Below are 15,631 nucleotides of genomic sequence, written 5' to 3'. Positions count from 1 at the left end.
CATACCATTTCTGTCCTTTATCAAGCCCATCTTTGCATGAAATATTCCCTTGATATCTCTAATTTTCTTGAAGAGATCTCTAGTCTTTCCCATTCTGTTGTTTTCCTCTATTTCTTTGCATTGATTGCTGAGGAAGGCTTTCTTATCTCTCCTTGCTATTTTTGGAACTCTGCAATCAGATGGGAATATCTTTCCTTTTCTTCTTTGCTTTTCACTTCTCTTCTTTTCACAGCTATTTATAAGGCCTACTCAAACAGGCATTTTGCTTTTTTGCATTTCATTTTCATGGAGATGATCTTAATCCCTGTCTCCTGTACAATGTCACGAACCTCAGTCCATAGTTCATCAGGCACTCTATCAGATCTAGTCCTTTAAATCTATTTCTCACTTCCACTGTATCCTCATAAGGGATTTGATTTAGGTCATACCTGAAGGGTCTAGTGGTTTTCTCCACTTTCTTCAATTTCAGTCTGAATTTGGCAATAAGGAGTTCATGATCTGAGTCACAGTCAGCTCCCGGTCTTGCTTTTGATGACTATATATAGCTTCTCCATCTTTGGCTGCAAAAAATATAATCAATCTGATTTCGGTGTGACCATCTGGTGACGTCCATGTGTAGAATCTTCTCTTGTGTTGTTGGAAGAGGGTGTTTGCTATCACCAGTGTGTTCTCTTAGCAGAACTCTATTAGCCTTTGCCCTCCTTCATTCCGTATTCCAAGGCCAAATTTGCCTGTTACTCCAGGTGTTTCTTGACTTCCTACTTTTGCATTCCAGTCCCCTATAATGAAAAGGACATCTTTTTTGGGTGTTAGTTCTAAAAGGTCTTGTAGGTCTTCATAGAACCGTTCAACTTCAGCTTCTTCAGCATTACTGGTTGGGGCATAGGCTTGGATTACCATGATATTGAATGGTTTGCCTTGGAATCAAACAGAGATCATTCTGTTATTTTTGAGATTGCATCCAAGTACTGCATTTCAGACTTTTTTGTTGACTATGATGGCTACTCCATTTCTTCTGAGGGATTCCTGCCCACAGTAGTAGATATAATGGTCATCTGAGTTAAATTCTCCCATTCCAGTCCATCTTAGTCCGCTGATTCCTAAAATGTCAATGTTCACTCTTGCCATCTCTTGTTTGACCACTTCCAATTTGCCTTGATTCATGGACCTAACATTCCAGGTTCCTATGCAATATTGCTCTTTACAGCATCAGACCTTGCTTCTGTCACCAGTCACATCCACAACTGGGTATTGTTTTTGCTTTGGCCCCATCCCTTCATTCTTACTGGAGTTATTTCTCCACTGAACTCCAGTAGCATATTGGGCACATACTGACCTGGGGAATTCATTTTCAGTGTCCTATCTTTTTGCCTTTTCACACTGTTCATGGGGTTCTCAAGGCAAAAATACTGAAGTGGTTTGCCATTCGCTTCTCCAGTGGACCACATTCTGTCAGACTTCTCCACCATGACCTGCCCCTCTTGGGTGGCCCCACATGGCATGGCTTAGTTTCATTGAGTTAGACAAGGCTGTGGTCCATGTGATCAGATTGGCTAGTTTTCTGTGATTATGGTTTCAGTGTGGCTAGTTCTATGTGATTATGGTTTCAGTTTTCTGCCCTCTGATGCCCTGTTGCAACACCTACCATCTTACTTGGATTTCTTTTACCTTGGACATGGGTTATCTCTTCATGGCTGCTCCAGCAAAGTGCAGCCACTGCTCCTTACCTTGCACGAGGGGTATCTCCTCACAGCGCCCCTCCTGACCTTGAACGTGGAGTAGCTCCTCTCAGCCCTCCTGCGCCCGAGCAGCCGCTGCTCCTTGGACGTGGGATTGCCCCTCTCGGCTACACTTCTGTGCGTTCCATCGGAGCCGCCATGCTTCTGCGGTAAAGAGGATGATTTTCACATACATAACAGCACAGTCCCCACGAAGTCTGTGGTTTGCCCCTTTCTCAGAATCTTCTCACAATAATAAGAATGGCTGCTAAAATTCTCCAGGATATTGCTGAAACCATTTCATCTCCTTCATCTTTGACCTTACCTGTCACTCATAGCTGTGGTCGCTTCACAGGATAGAAACGTCAAGATGCAAGGTCCACTTCCCCACTACATGGGTGATGCTCACAATGGATTTAGACATGTTGAGGAGGCCTGATTGAGGACAGTCACAGCTCTGCTGTGAGCTGAGTGGAAGAATCAGTGCAATCAGTGCACACAGGTTGCTCTGCCTTCCAATGCCTTTTAGAATCCTGACAATGAAGTTTTCAAAGTGTAAACTGCTTATAGAAAACAAGTCAATTATTTTTTATTATTGCCTATTTTGAAGCAGCATGAAATTTGCATTAGAATTTCTCTATTTCCAAGTTGTAAATGGTGACCAAAACAATCTGTATAAACATGTAAAAGTAGTTTGCTCATTTTCTCTTATTATGTTTTATCTCTTTGTAACAGGAGACAGGGATTTCAGCATTGAGATGACAAACTGGTCATATGCCAGCCATTCTAGAAAATGAACTGAGATCAATTATAGACCACAGATATTCTCTTTTCGAAAACCTTCCTAAAATCAGGATGTCATAGAGAAAACTTGTTTTTCAGTCGTTGAGTCCTATCTGACTCTTCACGACCCCATGGACTGCAGCAGGCCAGGCCTACCTGTCCATCACCAACTCCCGGAGCTTGCTCAAATTCATGTCCATCAAGTCAGGGATGCCATTGAACCATCTCATCTTCTGTTGTCCTCTTGTCCTTCTGCTTTCAATCTTTCCCAGCATCGGGGTCTTTTCCAAAGAGTCAGTTATTCGCATCAGGTGGCCAAAGTATTGGAGTTTCAGCTTCAGCATCAGTCATTGCAATGAATCTTCAGGACTGACTTTCTTTAGGATTAACTGGTTGGATCACCTGCAGTCCAAGGGACTCTCAAGAGTCTTCTCCAAAACCACAGTTCAAAAGCATTAACTCTTCAGTGCTCAGCCTTCTTTATGGTCCAACTCTCACATCCATATATGACTAGTGGGAAAATCATAGCTTTGACTAGATGGACCTTTGTTGGGAAAGTAATGTCTCTACTTTTTGTATGCTGTCTAGATTCGTCAAAGCTTTTCTTCCAGGGAGCAAGTGTCTTTTAATTTCATGGCTGCAGTCACCATCTGCAGTGATTTTGGAGCCTAAGAAAATAAAGTCTCTCACTTCTCATTGTTTCCCCACCTGTTGGCCATGAAGTGATGGGACTGGATGCCAAGATGTTCATTTTTTGAATGTTGAGTTATAAGCCAGCTTTTTCACTCTCCTCTTTCACTTTCATCAAGAGATTCTTTAGTTCTTCTTCATTTTCTGCCATAAGGGTGGTGTCATCTGCATATCTGAAGTTATTGTTATTTCTCCTGGCAATCTTGATTCCAGCTTGTGTTTCATGCAGCCCAGCATTTCACATGATGTTCTCTGCATGTAAGTTAAATAAGCAAAGTGACAGTACACAGCCATGATGTAGTTCTTTCCCAATTTGGAACCAGCCCATTGTTCCACATCTGGTTTTAACTGTGGCTTCTTGACCTGCATACACGTTTCTCAGAAGGCAGGTAAGATAGTCTGGTATTCCCATCTCTTAAGAATTTTCCAGTTTGTTGTGATCCACACAGTCAAAGGCTTTAGTGTAGTCAATGAAGCAGAAGTAGATGCTCTTCTGGAATTCCCTTGCTTCTTCTATGATCCAACGAATGTTGGTGATTTGATCTTTGGCCCCTCTGCCTTTTCTATATCCAGATTTTACTTCTGAAATTTCTCAGTTCATGTACTGCTGAAGTCTAGATTGGAGAATTTTGAGTATTACTCTGCTAGTGTGTGAAATGAATGCAATTGTGCAGTAGTTTGAACATTCTTTGGCATTGCCTTTCTTTGGGATTGGAAGGAAAACTGACTTTTTCCAGTCCTGTCGCCACTGCTGAGTTTTCCAAATTTACTGGCATATTGAGTGCAGCAGTTTCACAGCATCATCTTTTAGAATTTGAAATAGCTCAGTTGGAATTCCATCACCTTCACTAGCTTTGTTCATAGGAATGCTTTCTAAGGCCCACTTGACTTTGCACCCCAGGATGTCTGGCTCTAGGTGAGTGATCACACCATCGTGATTATCTAGTTCATGAAGATCTCTTTTGTGTAGTTCTTCTGTGTATTCTTGCCACCTCTTCTTAATATCTTCTGCTTCTGTTAGGTCCATACCATTTCTGTCCTTTATCGTGCCCATCTTTGCATGAAATGTTCCCTTGGTATCTCTAATTTTCTTGAAGAGATCACTAGTCTTTCTCACTCTATTGTTTTCCTCTATTTCTTTGCATAGAGAACTTAGAAGCATAAATATCAGATACAAGAGGATTCAACAATTTCTGGAAGAAGCACTGGGGCAGAACCTCCACAGTCAACATGGCCCCAAGAGAGGCTATCTCTGAGACATCTGCAGAGGAGACAGAAGCTCCATGGGGAGGTGGGCTTCAGATATTTCAGCTGCGACTGGATGGGGCTGAGGATTCGTTCAGGATATGGCCATAAGACAGCTAGCCCAACTGTCTCCTCACATTCTCCTGTTCAGAAGCTCACACTTCAAGGTCTCTTTTCCTGAGTGCATAACTGGAGGATTCTGCCCTAAAGATTAGAACATCTCCAGAGAAAATCCTCTGCATTGTGGCATTTTGGGTTCCCTCTCCATAATAGCCTGTCCTTCAGTCACCTCAGGTGAAGCCTGTACTCAGAACATTCACTCACAGGTGGAACTTCCAGTTTTTGTAATGATTTACTCCAAAATATGAAAAGGCAATCAAGGAGAACTGCCATTTGAAGACAAACTGCAATACGATGGAGAGATGAAAGAGACAAAGATAAACAGAAAAAATAATAATAATAACCCTAGAGGAGCCATTAACTTAACAAACAAAAACAGGAGAAAAAAAAAACTGACCAAAAGAAAATAGATTTCTTTTTCAGATATCTACATTATTAATCCATCCACTAAAATTAACTAAAAATGCTGAAAACATATTTCACACATTTTCTTAAAAGCATAGGAGAGAGGCAAATAACAAGCTTTCTCGGAACAGAACTAAGTGAAGGTGGCAAGTAGAATACAGCAGCAGATGTAAGCCATAATGACATGAAAATCAGAGTCAAAGGCAATGGGGGATTCAAGGTGGTGTCTAATAGAGGAACTTTTAACACTAACTCCAAAAGGCCACTCCCTCAATGAAGGGTGATACAAAGTCAGTGGTTTTTAGTTAGTGAAGGGGATGATAGTTTTGAAAGAGAAATGACCAGAAGGCAATTTAAAGAGACAAAAGATGCTTACAGAACAAAGGAGAGAGAGAATAGGATAGAGGGAGATTTTATTTTATTTTTTTAAGATTATTTTTATGTGGATGGTTTTTAAAGTCTTAACTGAATTTGTTACATATTGCTTCTGTTTTTTGTTCTTTGGCCTGAGGCATGTGGGATCATAGCTCCCAGACTAGAGATTGAACCCACACCCTCTTCATTGGAAAGCAAAGTCTTAATCACTGGACCACAAGGGAAGACCCAGGTAGACTTTAAAGTGATAATGGTTGAATTTTTTTTCTGAGTTGATGAAATTCAACAGTCAAAATATTCAAGAAAGCTAATACCAAAGACTGTTGTGACACTGTGTGGATCACAACAAACTGTGGAAAATTCTTAAAGAGATGGGAATACCAGACCATCTTATCTGCCTCCTGAGAAATTTGTATGCAGGTCAAAAAGCAACAGTTAGAACTGGACATGGAACAACAGACTGGATCATCCAAATTGGGAAAGGCATACATTAAGGCTATATATTGTCACCCTACTTGTTTAACTTATATGCAGAGTACATCATGAGAAATACCAGGCTGGATGAAGCACAAGCTGGAATCAAGATTGCCGGGAGAAATATCAGTAACCTCAGATATGCAGATGACACGACCCTTATGGAAGAAAGTGAAGAGGAACTAAAAAGCCTCTTGATGAAAGTGAAAGAGGAGAGTGAAAAAGTTGGCTTAAAGCTCAACATTCAGAAAACTAAGATTATGGCATTTGGTCCCATCACTTCATGGGGAATAGATGGGGAAACAGTGGAAACAGTGTCAGACTTTATTTTGGGGGGCTCCAAAATCACTGCAGATAGTGACTGCAGCCATGAAATTAGAAGACACTTGCTCCTTGGAAGAAAAGCTATGATAAACCTAGACAACATATTAAAAAGCAGAAACATTACTTTGCCAACAATGGTTCGAATAGTGAAAGGTATGTTTTTTTCCCATAGTCAGTACGGATGTGAGAATTGAACCATAAAGAAGGATGAATTGACGTTTTGAACTGTGGTGTTGGAAAAGACTCTTGAGAGTCCTTTTTACTACACAGAGATCAAACCAGTCAATCCTAAAGAAAATCAACCCTGAATATTCATTGGAAGGACTGATGATGAAGCTCCAAAACTTTAGTCACCTGATGCAAAGAGTCGACTCATTAGAAAAGACCCTGATGCTGGGAAAAATTTAAGTCAGGAGGAGAAGGGGATGACAGAGGATGAGATGGTTGAATGGCATCACTGACTCAATGGACATGAGTTTGAGCAAGCTCCTGGAGATGGTGAAGGACAAGACAGGTGAAGGACAAGACAGGTGAAGGACAGATTTCTCTATGCTGCAGTCTATGGGTTGCAAAGAGTCAGACATGACTGAGGGACTGAACAAAAATAACAACTGGGAGTGGGGAAGGCAAGCAGAAGGCACATTTCTAGGACAGGGGAGTGGCTGGGGAGCCCTCAATTGCATGGGTCCAGTTTGCTGGTCATGGGTCCAACCTGTGACCAACTCTCATGATCTCAGAGGCTCCCCTCTCCCTGGGCTTTCACCAGCATGGAGGTGGCTCCTCTGGTGGCTCCCTGGCTGCACTGGAGGTATATGCCACAGCAACAATAGAGTTATTTGCAAAAGAGAACACAGGTGAAGACAGTGATTCCCAAAATCAATGACAACTTTTTCTGCCAAGCATCTTTTGGTCTAAACCATTGACCTACTACTTCCCCCACGTAGGAAGTGGGATCTATTTCTAATTGGTCAGCATATCTTTTATTCAAGACTTCCTCCAGTTTTCTCAGGCTTTCCAATGTGCCCTTGTATCTGGGGTCAGAAAAGTAAGCCCCTTGGTTGTTCCGCACCATCTTGTCTATCAGCTCCACCAGCTTCTGCACCTGAGCTTCCTTCTCAGCCTGCTCTGTGTTTTTGCTATTACCAAAACCACAGCAGCAGACTCCACACTCTTGCAGGAGGCTTCGTAGGTTTCCATCCAAACCCTCCAGAAAATTGCTTAGGCTCTGGTCCTCCAGATCCTCTTTGCCAGTGAATAAGATGATCATATACTTCATGGCTTCATTCCCAAACAGATTCTTGATCAACGCCACGGTTTTCTGCTCTTCCTGTGTGTGGCAGCCCAGCTTCAGGACCAAGACGATGGTGTGAGGGCCGGGACAGGAGGCGAGGACACATCGGCTGATTTCCCTTCAGGTGGTGTTCAGGCTCTCCTTGGTGTCAAAGAGCCCTGGGGTGTCAACAACCAGAAGCTCTCTCCCCTTCCATTTCCGGGATGCTTTCTGACAAGTTTTGGTAACAGCTTGGACAGCAATCTTAGACTCGAATATTTTTTTCCCGAGGATGGTGTTTGCAGTCGCACTTTTCCCACTTCCAGTCTTCCCTACCAGCACGATCCTCAGAGCCTTGTTAGGGGTGGCAGCCGTGTTTACATCAAGAAGCTCTGGGGTACCCAGAGTCCACCTTAATAAAAGGAAGGAGAGGGGGAAAGAGTCAATTTAGGTAAGTAGGAACCATTCTCAAGTCTTGTTTTAACTTCCTTTGCCTCCCTGAAATTTGTAATATTCTATTATTCACATTGTTCGCAAAAGAAACAGAAAAATTAAACAGTTTAATTGCTGTGGAAAAAAACAGCAAAGTAGTTCCAGTATCCCCACAAAGGAGTGTCAGGTCTGTTACCAAGTCCAAGCTGTTCTGCTCACCACACAACAGGCCAATAAATCTGCATACGAGTTGTTGGAGCAAGGAATGATGACTTTAATCAGAAGACCAGCAGGCTGAAGGGATGGCAGTGTAGCATCTCTAAGAACCCTCTCATCTCAGTCAGGATTCAGGGTCCTTTTATATACAATAGGTGCAGGGGAGGGACTTTCAGTGACCTCACCAATGGCAAAAGGGGGCTGTTAACTGGTTGCTGGTTAACAGTTGCTCACCCGTGCTTGGGAGGAGGGCCCCACTCGGATGTCTGACCAATGGCTGAATAAGCCTGTTAAACTGGTGTCTGTCTGAATGAAGTGTGCATGGGGAGTGGGGGGGGAGCCCCTTATAACTTATCATCACAGTTTCTATAATTAAAGCAGTATGATGTTGGTCCCTGAATAGAGAGAACAGCAAAGCAAAAACAGAAAATTTGGAAATAGACCAAATTAACCACATTATATTTATTCATATTCAGTTCATTTACATATAGTCAATAAGGTAGAATCTCACATCAAGAGGAAGAAAGATAGACTAATAAGCCACATGGAGACAATCATACACAAAAAGATAAAACTGCATCCATTTCCTGATGCCTTTCAAACTCCAAATAGGTTAGAATTTCCAATGTTGAAAATTCTGTGTAAATGATAGAAGAAACATGGATAAATCTTTGTAACCTAGAGGTCAGGAAAATATTCTAAAATTTGAAATACAGTAAGGAAAGAGACAGGCTTCCCTGGTGATTCAGTTGGTGAAGAATCTGCCGGCAATGCAGGAGACCTAGGATTCAATCCCTGGGTCAGGAATATTCCCCTGAGAAGGAAATGGCAACCCACTTCGGTATTCTTGCCTGGGAAACCCAATGGACAGAGGAGCCTGGTGGGCTACAGTCCATGAGGTCACAAAAGAGTCAGACAACTTAGCTACTAAACCGCCACAAGGAAAGAGACTCATAAATTTGGTTATATAAAAATCAAAAAGATAATGTGGAAGAATAATGCCACCATATACAAATTAAAACACAAACTAGGGGAAATTTTTTTCCTGCTTATATAAAAGAAGGGTCATTTCACTTGTATACAAAGAATATCTGTACAGATGGCCAATAAGCACATGAAAAGATGCTCAGTATCACTAACTATTCGAGAAATGCAAATGAAAACTATAATGATGTATCACCTCAGAGCGATGATGTGGTGGCCATGATCAAAAAATCTACAATAAATGCTAGACAGAGTGTGGAGAAAAGGGAACCCTCCTACACTGTTGGTGGGAACGCGAATTGGTACAGCCTCTATGGAGAACAGTCTGAAAGATCCTCAAAAAATTAAAAATAGAGTGGCTATATGATCCAACAATCCTACTCCTTGGCATATATCCAGACAAAATTCTAATTTTAAAAGATGCATGCACCTCTATGTTCATAGCTGCTGCTGCTGCTAAGTTGCTTCAGTCGTGTCCGACTCTGTGCGACCCCATAGACAGCATCTCACCAGGCTCCTCTGTCCCTGGCATACTCCAGGCAAGAATACTAGAGTGGGTTGCCATTTCCTTCTCCAATGCGTACATACATGCTAAGTCGCTTCAGTCGTGTCCAACTCTGTGTGACCCTATGGACAGCAGCCCATCAGGCTCCTCTGTCCACAGGATTCTCTAAGCAAGAATACTGGAGTGGGTTGCCATTTCTTTCTCCTCTATGTTCATAGCAGTTCTGTTATAATAGCCAAGACATGGAAACAAACTAAATGTCCATTGACAGATGAATGTATAAAGAAGATGCAGTTCATATATACAATGGGATATTACTCAGCCATAAAAGAGAAATAATGCCATTTGAAACTACATGTATGAACTGAGGTGTTATCATATTGAGGGAAGTTAGAGAAAAACAAATATTACATAATATCATTTGAATGTGGAATCAAAAATAAATCAAATAAACTTACTTACAAAAGAGAAACAGACTAACTGACACAGAAAACAAACTTATGATTACCAAAGGGGAAAATCAGAATAGAGGGATAAATTAGGTGTATGGGGTTTATGGATACACAGTAGCTGTTCAGTCCTTCAGTCCTGTCAGATTCTCTCTGGCCCCAAGGACTGCAACATACCAGGCTTCCCTGTCCTTCACCATCTCCCAAAGCTTGCTCAAACTAATGTCCATTGAAGTCCATGATGTCATTCAACTATCTTGACCTCTGTTGTCCCCTTCTTCTCCTGCCTTCTATCTTTCCCAGCACCAGGATCTTTTCCAATGAGTCATCTCTTCTATCAGATGGCCAAAATATTGGAGCTTCAGCTTCAGTATCAGTCCTTCCAGTGAATATTCAGGGTTGATTTCCTTCAGGATTGACTGGTTTGACTTCCTTGCAGTCCAAGGGACTCTCAAGAGTTTTCTCCAACACCACAGTTCAAAAGCATCAATTCTTTGGCACTCACCCTTCTTTATGGTCCAATTCTCACATCCATACATGATTACTGGAAAAACCATAGCTTTGACTATACAGACCTTTGTCAGCAAAGTAATATTTCTGCTTTTTAATATGCTATCTAGGTTGCTCATAGATTTTCTTCCAAGGAGCAAGCATCTTTTAATTTCACAACTGCAGTCACCATCTGCAGTGATTTTGGAGCCCAAGAAAATAATGTCTGTCACTGTTTCTATTGTTTCCCCATCTATTTCCCATGAAGGGATGGGACTGGATGCCATTATCTTCATTTTTTGAATGTTGAATTTTAAGCCAGCTTTTTCACTCTCCTCTTTCACCTTCATCAAGAGGCTCTATAGTTCCTCTTCACTTTCTGCCATAAGGGTGGTGTCATCTGCATATCTGTTATTGATATTTCTCCCAGCAATCTTGATTCCAGTTTGTGCTTCACCCAGCCCAGCATTTTGCTTGATGTACTCTGCGTATAAGTTAAATAAGCAGGGTGACAATATATAGCCTTGACATACTCCTTTCTCAATTTTGAACTGGTCTGTTTACATGTCCGGTTCTAACTGTTGCTTCTTGACCTGCGTACAGGTTTCTAAGGAGGTAGGTAAGCTAGTCTGGTATTCCCATCTCTTGAAGAATTTTCCACAGTTTGTTGTGATCCACACCATCAAAAGCTTTAGAATAGTCAATGAAGCAGAAATAGGTGTTTTTCTGGAATCCTCTTGCTTTTTCTTTGATCCAATGGATATTGGCAATTTAATCTCTGGTTCCTCTCCCTTTTCTAAATTCAGCTTGTACATCTGGAAGTTCTTGGTTCATGTACTGATGAAGCCTAGCTTGGAGGATTTAGAGCATTACCTTGCTAGCATGTGAAATGAATACAATTGTGCAGTAGTTTGAACATTCTTTGGCATTACCCTTATTTGGTATTGGAATGAAAGCTGACCTTTTGTTATATATAGTGGTATGTTACATATACATTACATATACATACAGCTATATATAACATACATAAGTAACAAGAATTTACTGTATAGTAAAAAGGAACTATATTCAATATCTTGTATTAACCTATAATGGAAAAAATCAGAATATATATATATACATTATATATACATACACACATTATATATACATTATATATATATTATATGTATACACATTATAAATATATATACATATATATATACATATATATGGGCTTTACCAGTGACTCAGCAGTAAAGAATCTGCCTGCAATGCAGGGGACATAGGAGACGCAGGTTCGATCCCTGGGTTAGGAAGATCATCTTGAGGAAGGTATGGTGACCAACTCCAGTATTCTTGCCTGGAGAATTCCATGGACAGAGGATACTGGAGGGTTACAGTTCATGGGGTTGCAGAGAGTTGGATATGATTGAAGTGACTGAGCATGCACACAAACACACGTATGTATAAAACTGAATTGCTTGGCTATAATTATAGTAAATCAACTATTCTTCAGTAAAAATATTTTAGCAAACAAACAATACCTAAAAGTAGAGAAACAAAAGACCAACAACTTGATAGAAAATGGAGTAAGAGATAAGAATAAACAGTTCAAATAAAAATGTAAATATCCCTTGAATATATAAAAAGATACCAACATTCACTCATAATAGAGAAAAACATATCAAAACATAGAGAAACTAAAATTAATTGTTTAATATTGCACTAGGATACTATTTCTCACCTACAGGTTTGAAAAAACCCAGAAATTAGTTGGCATAATCTGTTGATAAAAGGTATAGGGGAGGGACTCCCTGGTTGCCCAGTGGTTAAGGATCCACCTTGCAATACAGGGGATGTGGGTTCAATCCCTGGTCAGGGAACTAAGATACTACATGCCATGGAGCAACTAATCCCTCCACAACTGGAGAGTCGGTGTGTCACAGTGAAAGATCCCACATGCGGCAAGGAAGATCCCGCATGCTGCAACTAAGATGCAATGCAGCCAAATAGATAAATACATGTTGTTTAATAAATAAAAGATGTAGGGGAAACAGATCTTCTCCTGCATGGCTGTTGGGAATAAAAGAACAGTCTAAAACAACTAGAGGAGAAGTTAGCAAGGTCTTGTATATGTGCATTTACATACGCATTTACCCTTTTATTATCAATCTCCATTTTAGGAGTTATTCCAAAGCTACCCAACAAGAATATAGAAGAAAATTATGCATAAAGCTCTGTGTGTGTGTGCACACATGTGTGGGTGTTTGCTCAGTCATGTCCAACTCTTTGTGACCCTATGGACTGTAGCCTCCCAGGCTCCTCTCTCCTTGGGATTTTTCCAGCAAGAATACTGGAGTGAGTTGCCATTTCCAAGGGATCTTCATGACCCAGGGATTGAACCCACGTCTCCTGCATCTCCTGCATTGGCAGGCAGATTCTTTACCATTGGGCCACCTGGGAAGCCCACAGAAATCTGTTAACTGTGCCACTATTTGAATCTCAGAATGCCAAAAACCTATCAAATGCCCATCATTAGGGTAGGGACCCAGTTGAATTAACTAAAGTATATTCACACAGTGAAGCACTGGTCAACTGTAGAAAAAATGAGGTATATCTTTATATCCTAGTATGGAGATATCTCCAGGATATAGCATTAAGAAGAAAAGGCAAAGAAGAAAGTAATGTACAGTTTACTAGCATTTCTCTAACAAGGAGGAATGTGATCTACCTGTATAAAATGTAGTACATATATTTTTCATTCATCTGTAAAAACAATAGCCAAATAATCTGAAAGCTAAACAAATAAAAAAGTTACCTATATGGGTATGAGGAAAAGAGGAAGAAGAGGACAGGGACAGAAACTGAGAATCAGACTTGTTTGGATATACTTATATTTCATTGATTTGATCTTAAAACCATATAAATAGTTTACATAATCATACAGCAAAAATTATATTTAAAATCCTAGTAAAAATCAAAAGCAAATGAAACAAACAAGCCTAACTGTATTTTGTGTGATGAATGAACCACACAAAAAATTGTTCCAAGAGACTTGATAATGCAGTCATTTCTCTGTCCATGTCCAGTGGGATATACTTTAAGTTCCCCCAACCCTTGCCCCAAAACATCTGCAAAAAATTTTCAGGAATCCTATTCTTCATTGTATGTGTGTGTGTGTGTGTGTGTGTGTGTGTGTGTAGTTTTGAAGTCCATTGGAAAGACATCAAAACAATGATAAGCCCAGTAGAAATGAGTACCCTTAGTGCCAGACTGCAGTCTTCAAATGCTCATTTCCTGCCAAAAAATTAGTTGATTTACACATACTGCAATATGAGCTTCCCTGGTGGCTCAACAGTAAAGAATCTGCCTGTGATGCTGGAGACCCGGGTTTGATCCCTGGGTCAGAAAGATCTCCTGGAGAAAATAGCAACCCACTCCAGTATTCTTGTCTGTGAAATCCCATGAACAGAGAAGCCTGGCAGGCTATAGTTCATGGGGTCATAAAGAGTTAGACACAACTTAGTGTCTAAACAACAGCTGTACTGCAATATAAAGTAACAATTAAGTTTTTAAAAAAAGATTTAGACTGAGTGGTCTCTAAATTGCCTTCTAACTATAAAGACCTTGGGGACACATTTCCTACTAAAAGAAACGTCTAGGTTATCAAGTGTACTCAACGTCTATCCCAACAACAACTGGATGGAAGGTGCAATATTCAGCAAAAGGTTGTCATGTTAAAATGAGACGCATGGACAATGTGTTAACAGACACCCTTACTCCCCTCCCTACCTCCACCTCCCCTGCTCTGGCAGCATCCTCCTGACTTGTTTGCACAGCACCTGGTCCCTTCTCAAGCCAGAATCCACGCCCTCCCCAGACTCCCCTACCCTACTGTCCCTGCAGTTCTGTCTCCCTGGGATCTGTTCTCAGCCAGGCTCACCTCATTTAAGGACTTGATGAGCTGTCTGGTTTCCTCCAGAGAAGCTGTTTGAGCCCCTGTGTTTGCTCTAACTGCTGTACCTCTGAGACCTCAGAGCCAGGAAGCAGATTGGGTGGGGCCAGTGAAAAAAGTGTTTTGTTTTTAAAAAGACAGAAATGTTGCCCCATAATTTGGTGGGTGCTTCAGTTTTGCCTGGTGGCTCAGACAGTAAAGCGTCTGCCTAAAATGTAGGAGACCTGGGTTCGATCCCTGAGTTGGGAAGCTCCTCTGGAGAAGGAAATGGCAACCCACTCCAGTACTCTTGCCTGGAAAATCCCATGGATGGAGGAGCGTGGTAGGCTACAGTCCATGGGGTCGTAAAGAGTCGGATACAACTAAGCTACTTCACTTCAGTTTTGCCAAGTTGAAAGCTTTTTCTCCATGTGCCTGCTATGACACCAGAATTTTGAAAATTTTACTTGCTGTTTGGGGTTATAGTAAAGTGAAGTGAAAGTCACTCAGTCATGTCTGACTCTGTAACCCCATGGTCTATACAGCCCATGGAATTCTCCAGGCCATGGAATACAGGAGTGGGTAGCTTTTCCCCTTCTTCAGGGGATCTTCCCAACCCAGGGATTGAACCGGGGTCTCTTGCATTGCAGGCAGATTCTTTTTTTTTTTTTTTTTTTTTTATTTTTAAACTTTACAATATTGTATTAGTTTTGCCAAATATCGAAATGAATCCGCCACAGGTATACCCGCATTCCCCATCCTGAACCCTCCTCCCTCCTCCCTCCCCTCCCCTCCCTCTGGGTCGTCCCAGTGCACCAGCCCCAAGCATCCAGTACCGTGCACGAACCTGGACTGGCGACTCGTTTCATCCATGATATTATACATGTTTCAATGCTATTCTCCCAAATTTCCCCACCCTCTCCCTCTCCCACAGAGTCCATAAGACTGATCTATACATCGGTGTTTCTTTTGCTGTCTGGTACACAGGGTTATTGTTACCATCTTTCTAAATTCCATATATATGTGTTAGTATACTGTATTGGTGTTTTTCTTTCTGGCTTACTTCACTCTGAATAATAGGTTCCAGTTTCATCCATCTCATTAGAACTGATTCCAATGTATTCTTTTTAATGGCTGAGTAATACTCCATTGTGTATATGTACCACAGCTTAACTGAGCTATCAGGGAAGCCCATGGAATGGTATCAACTCTAATATTTAGGCCTCACCCAATGAG

At 41.2% G+C, this 15,631-nt stretch overlaps 1 protein-coding gene across 1 annotated transcript in view; it reads right to left on the bottom strand.

Moving 5' to 3' along the window:
- Positions 1–15,631, bottom strand: part of LOC139181975 (GTPase IMAP family member 8-like) — a 77,516-nt gene that overhangs the window by 15,188 nt on the left and 46,697 nt on the right. Inside the window, 2 exon segments of the mRNA XM_070785460.1 lie at positions 1,767–1,883; positions 7,063–7,816. Of these exon segments, the coding sequence (XP_070641561.1) occupies positions 1,767–1,883; positions 7,063–7,816 (871 nt within the window).

This window comes from Bos indicus, unplaced genomic scaffold (assembly GCF_029378745.1).
Source record: "Bos indicus isolate NIAB-ARS_2022 breed Sahiwal x Tharparkar unplaced genomic scaffold, NIAB-ARS_B.indTharparkar_mat_pri_1.0 scaffold_46, whole genome shotgun sequence".
NCBI classification, from domain to species: Eukaryota; Metazoa; Chordata; class Mammalia; order Artiodactyla; family Bovidae; genus Bos; species Bos indicus.
Note: the sequence above shows the minus strand (reverse complement) of the source record. Positions and strands in the feature narration are given on the sequence as shown.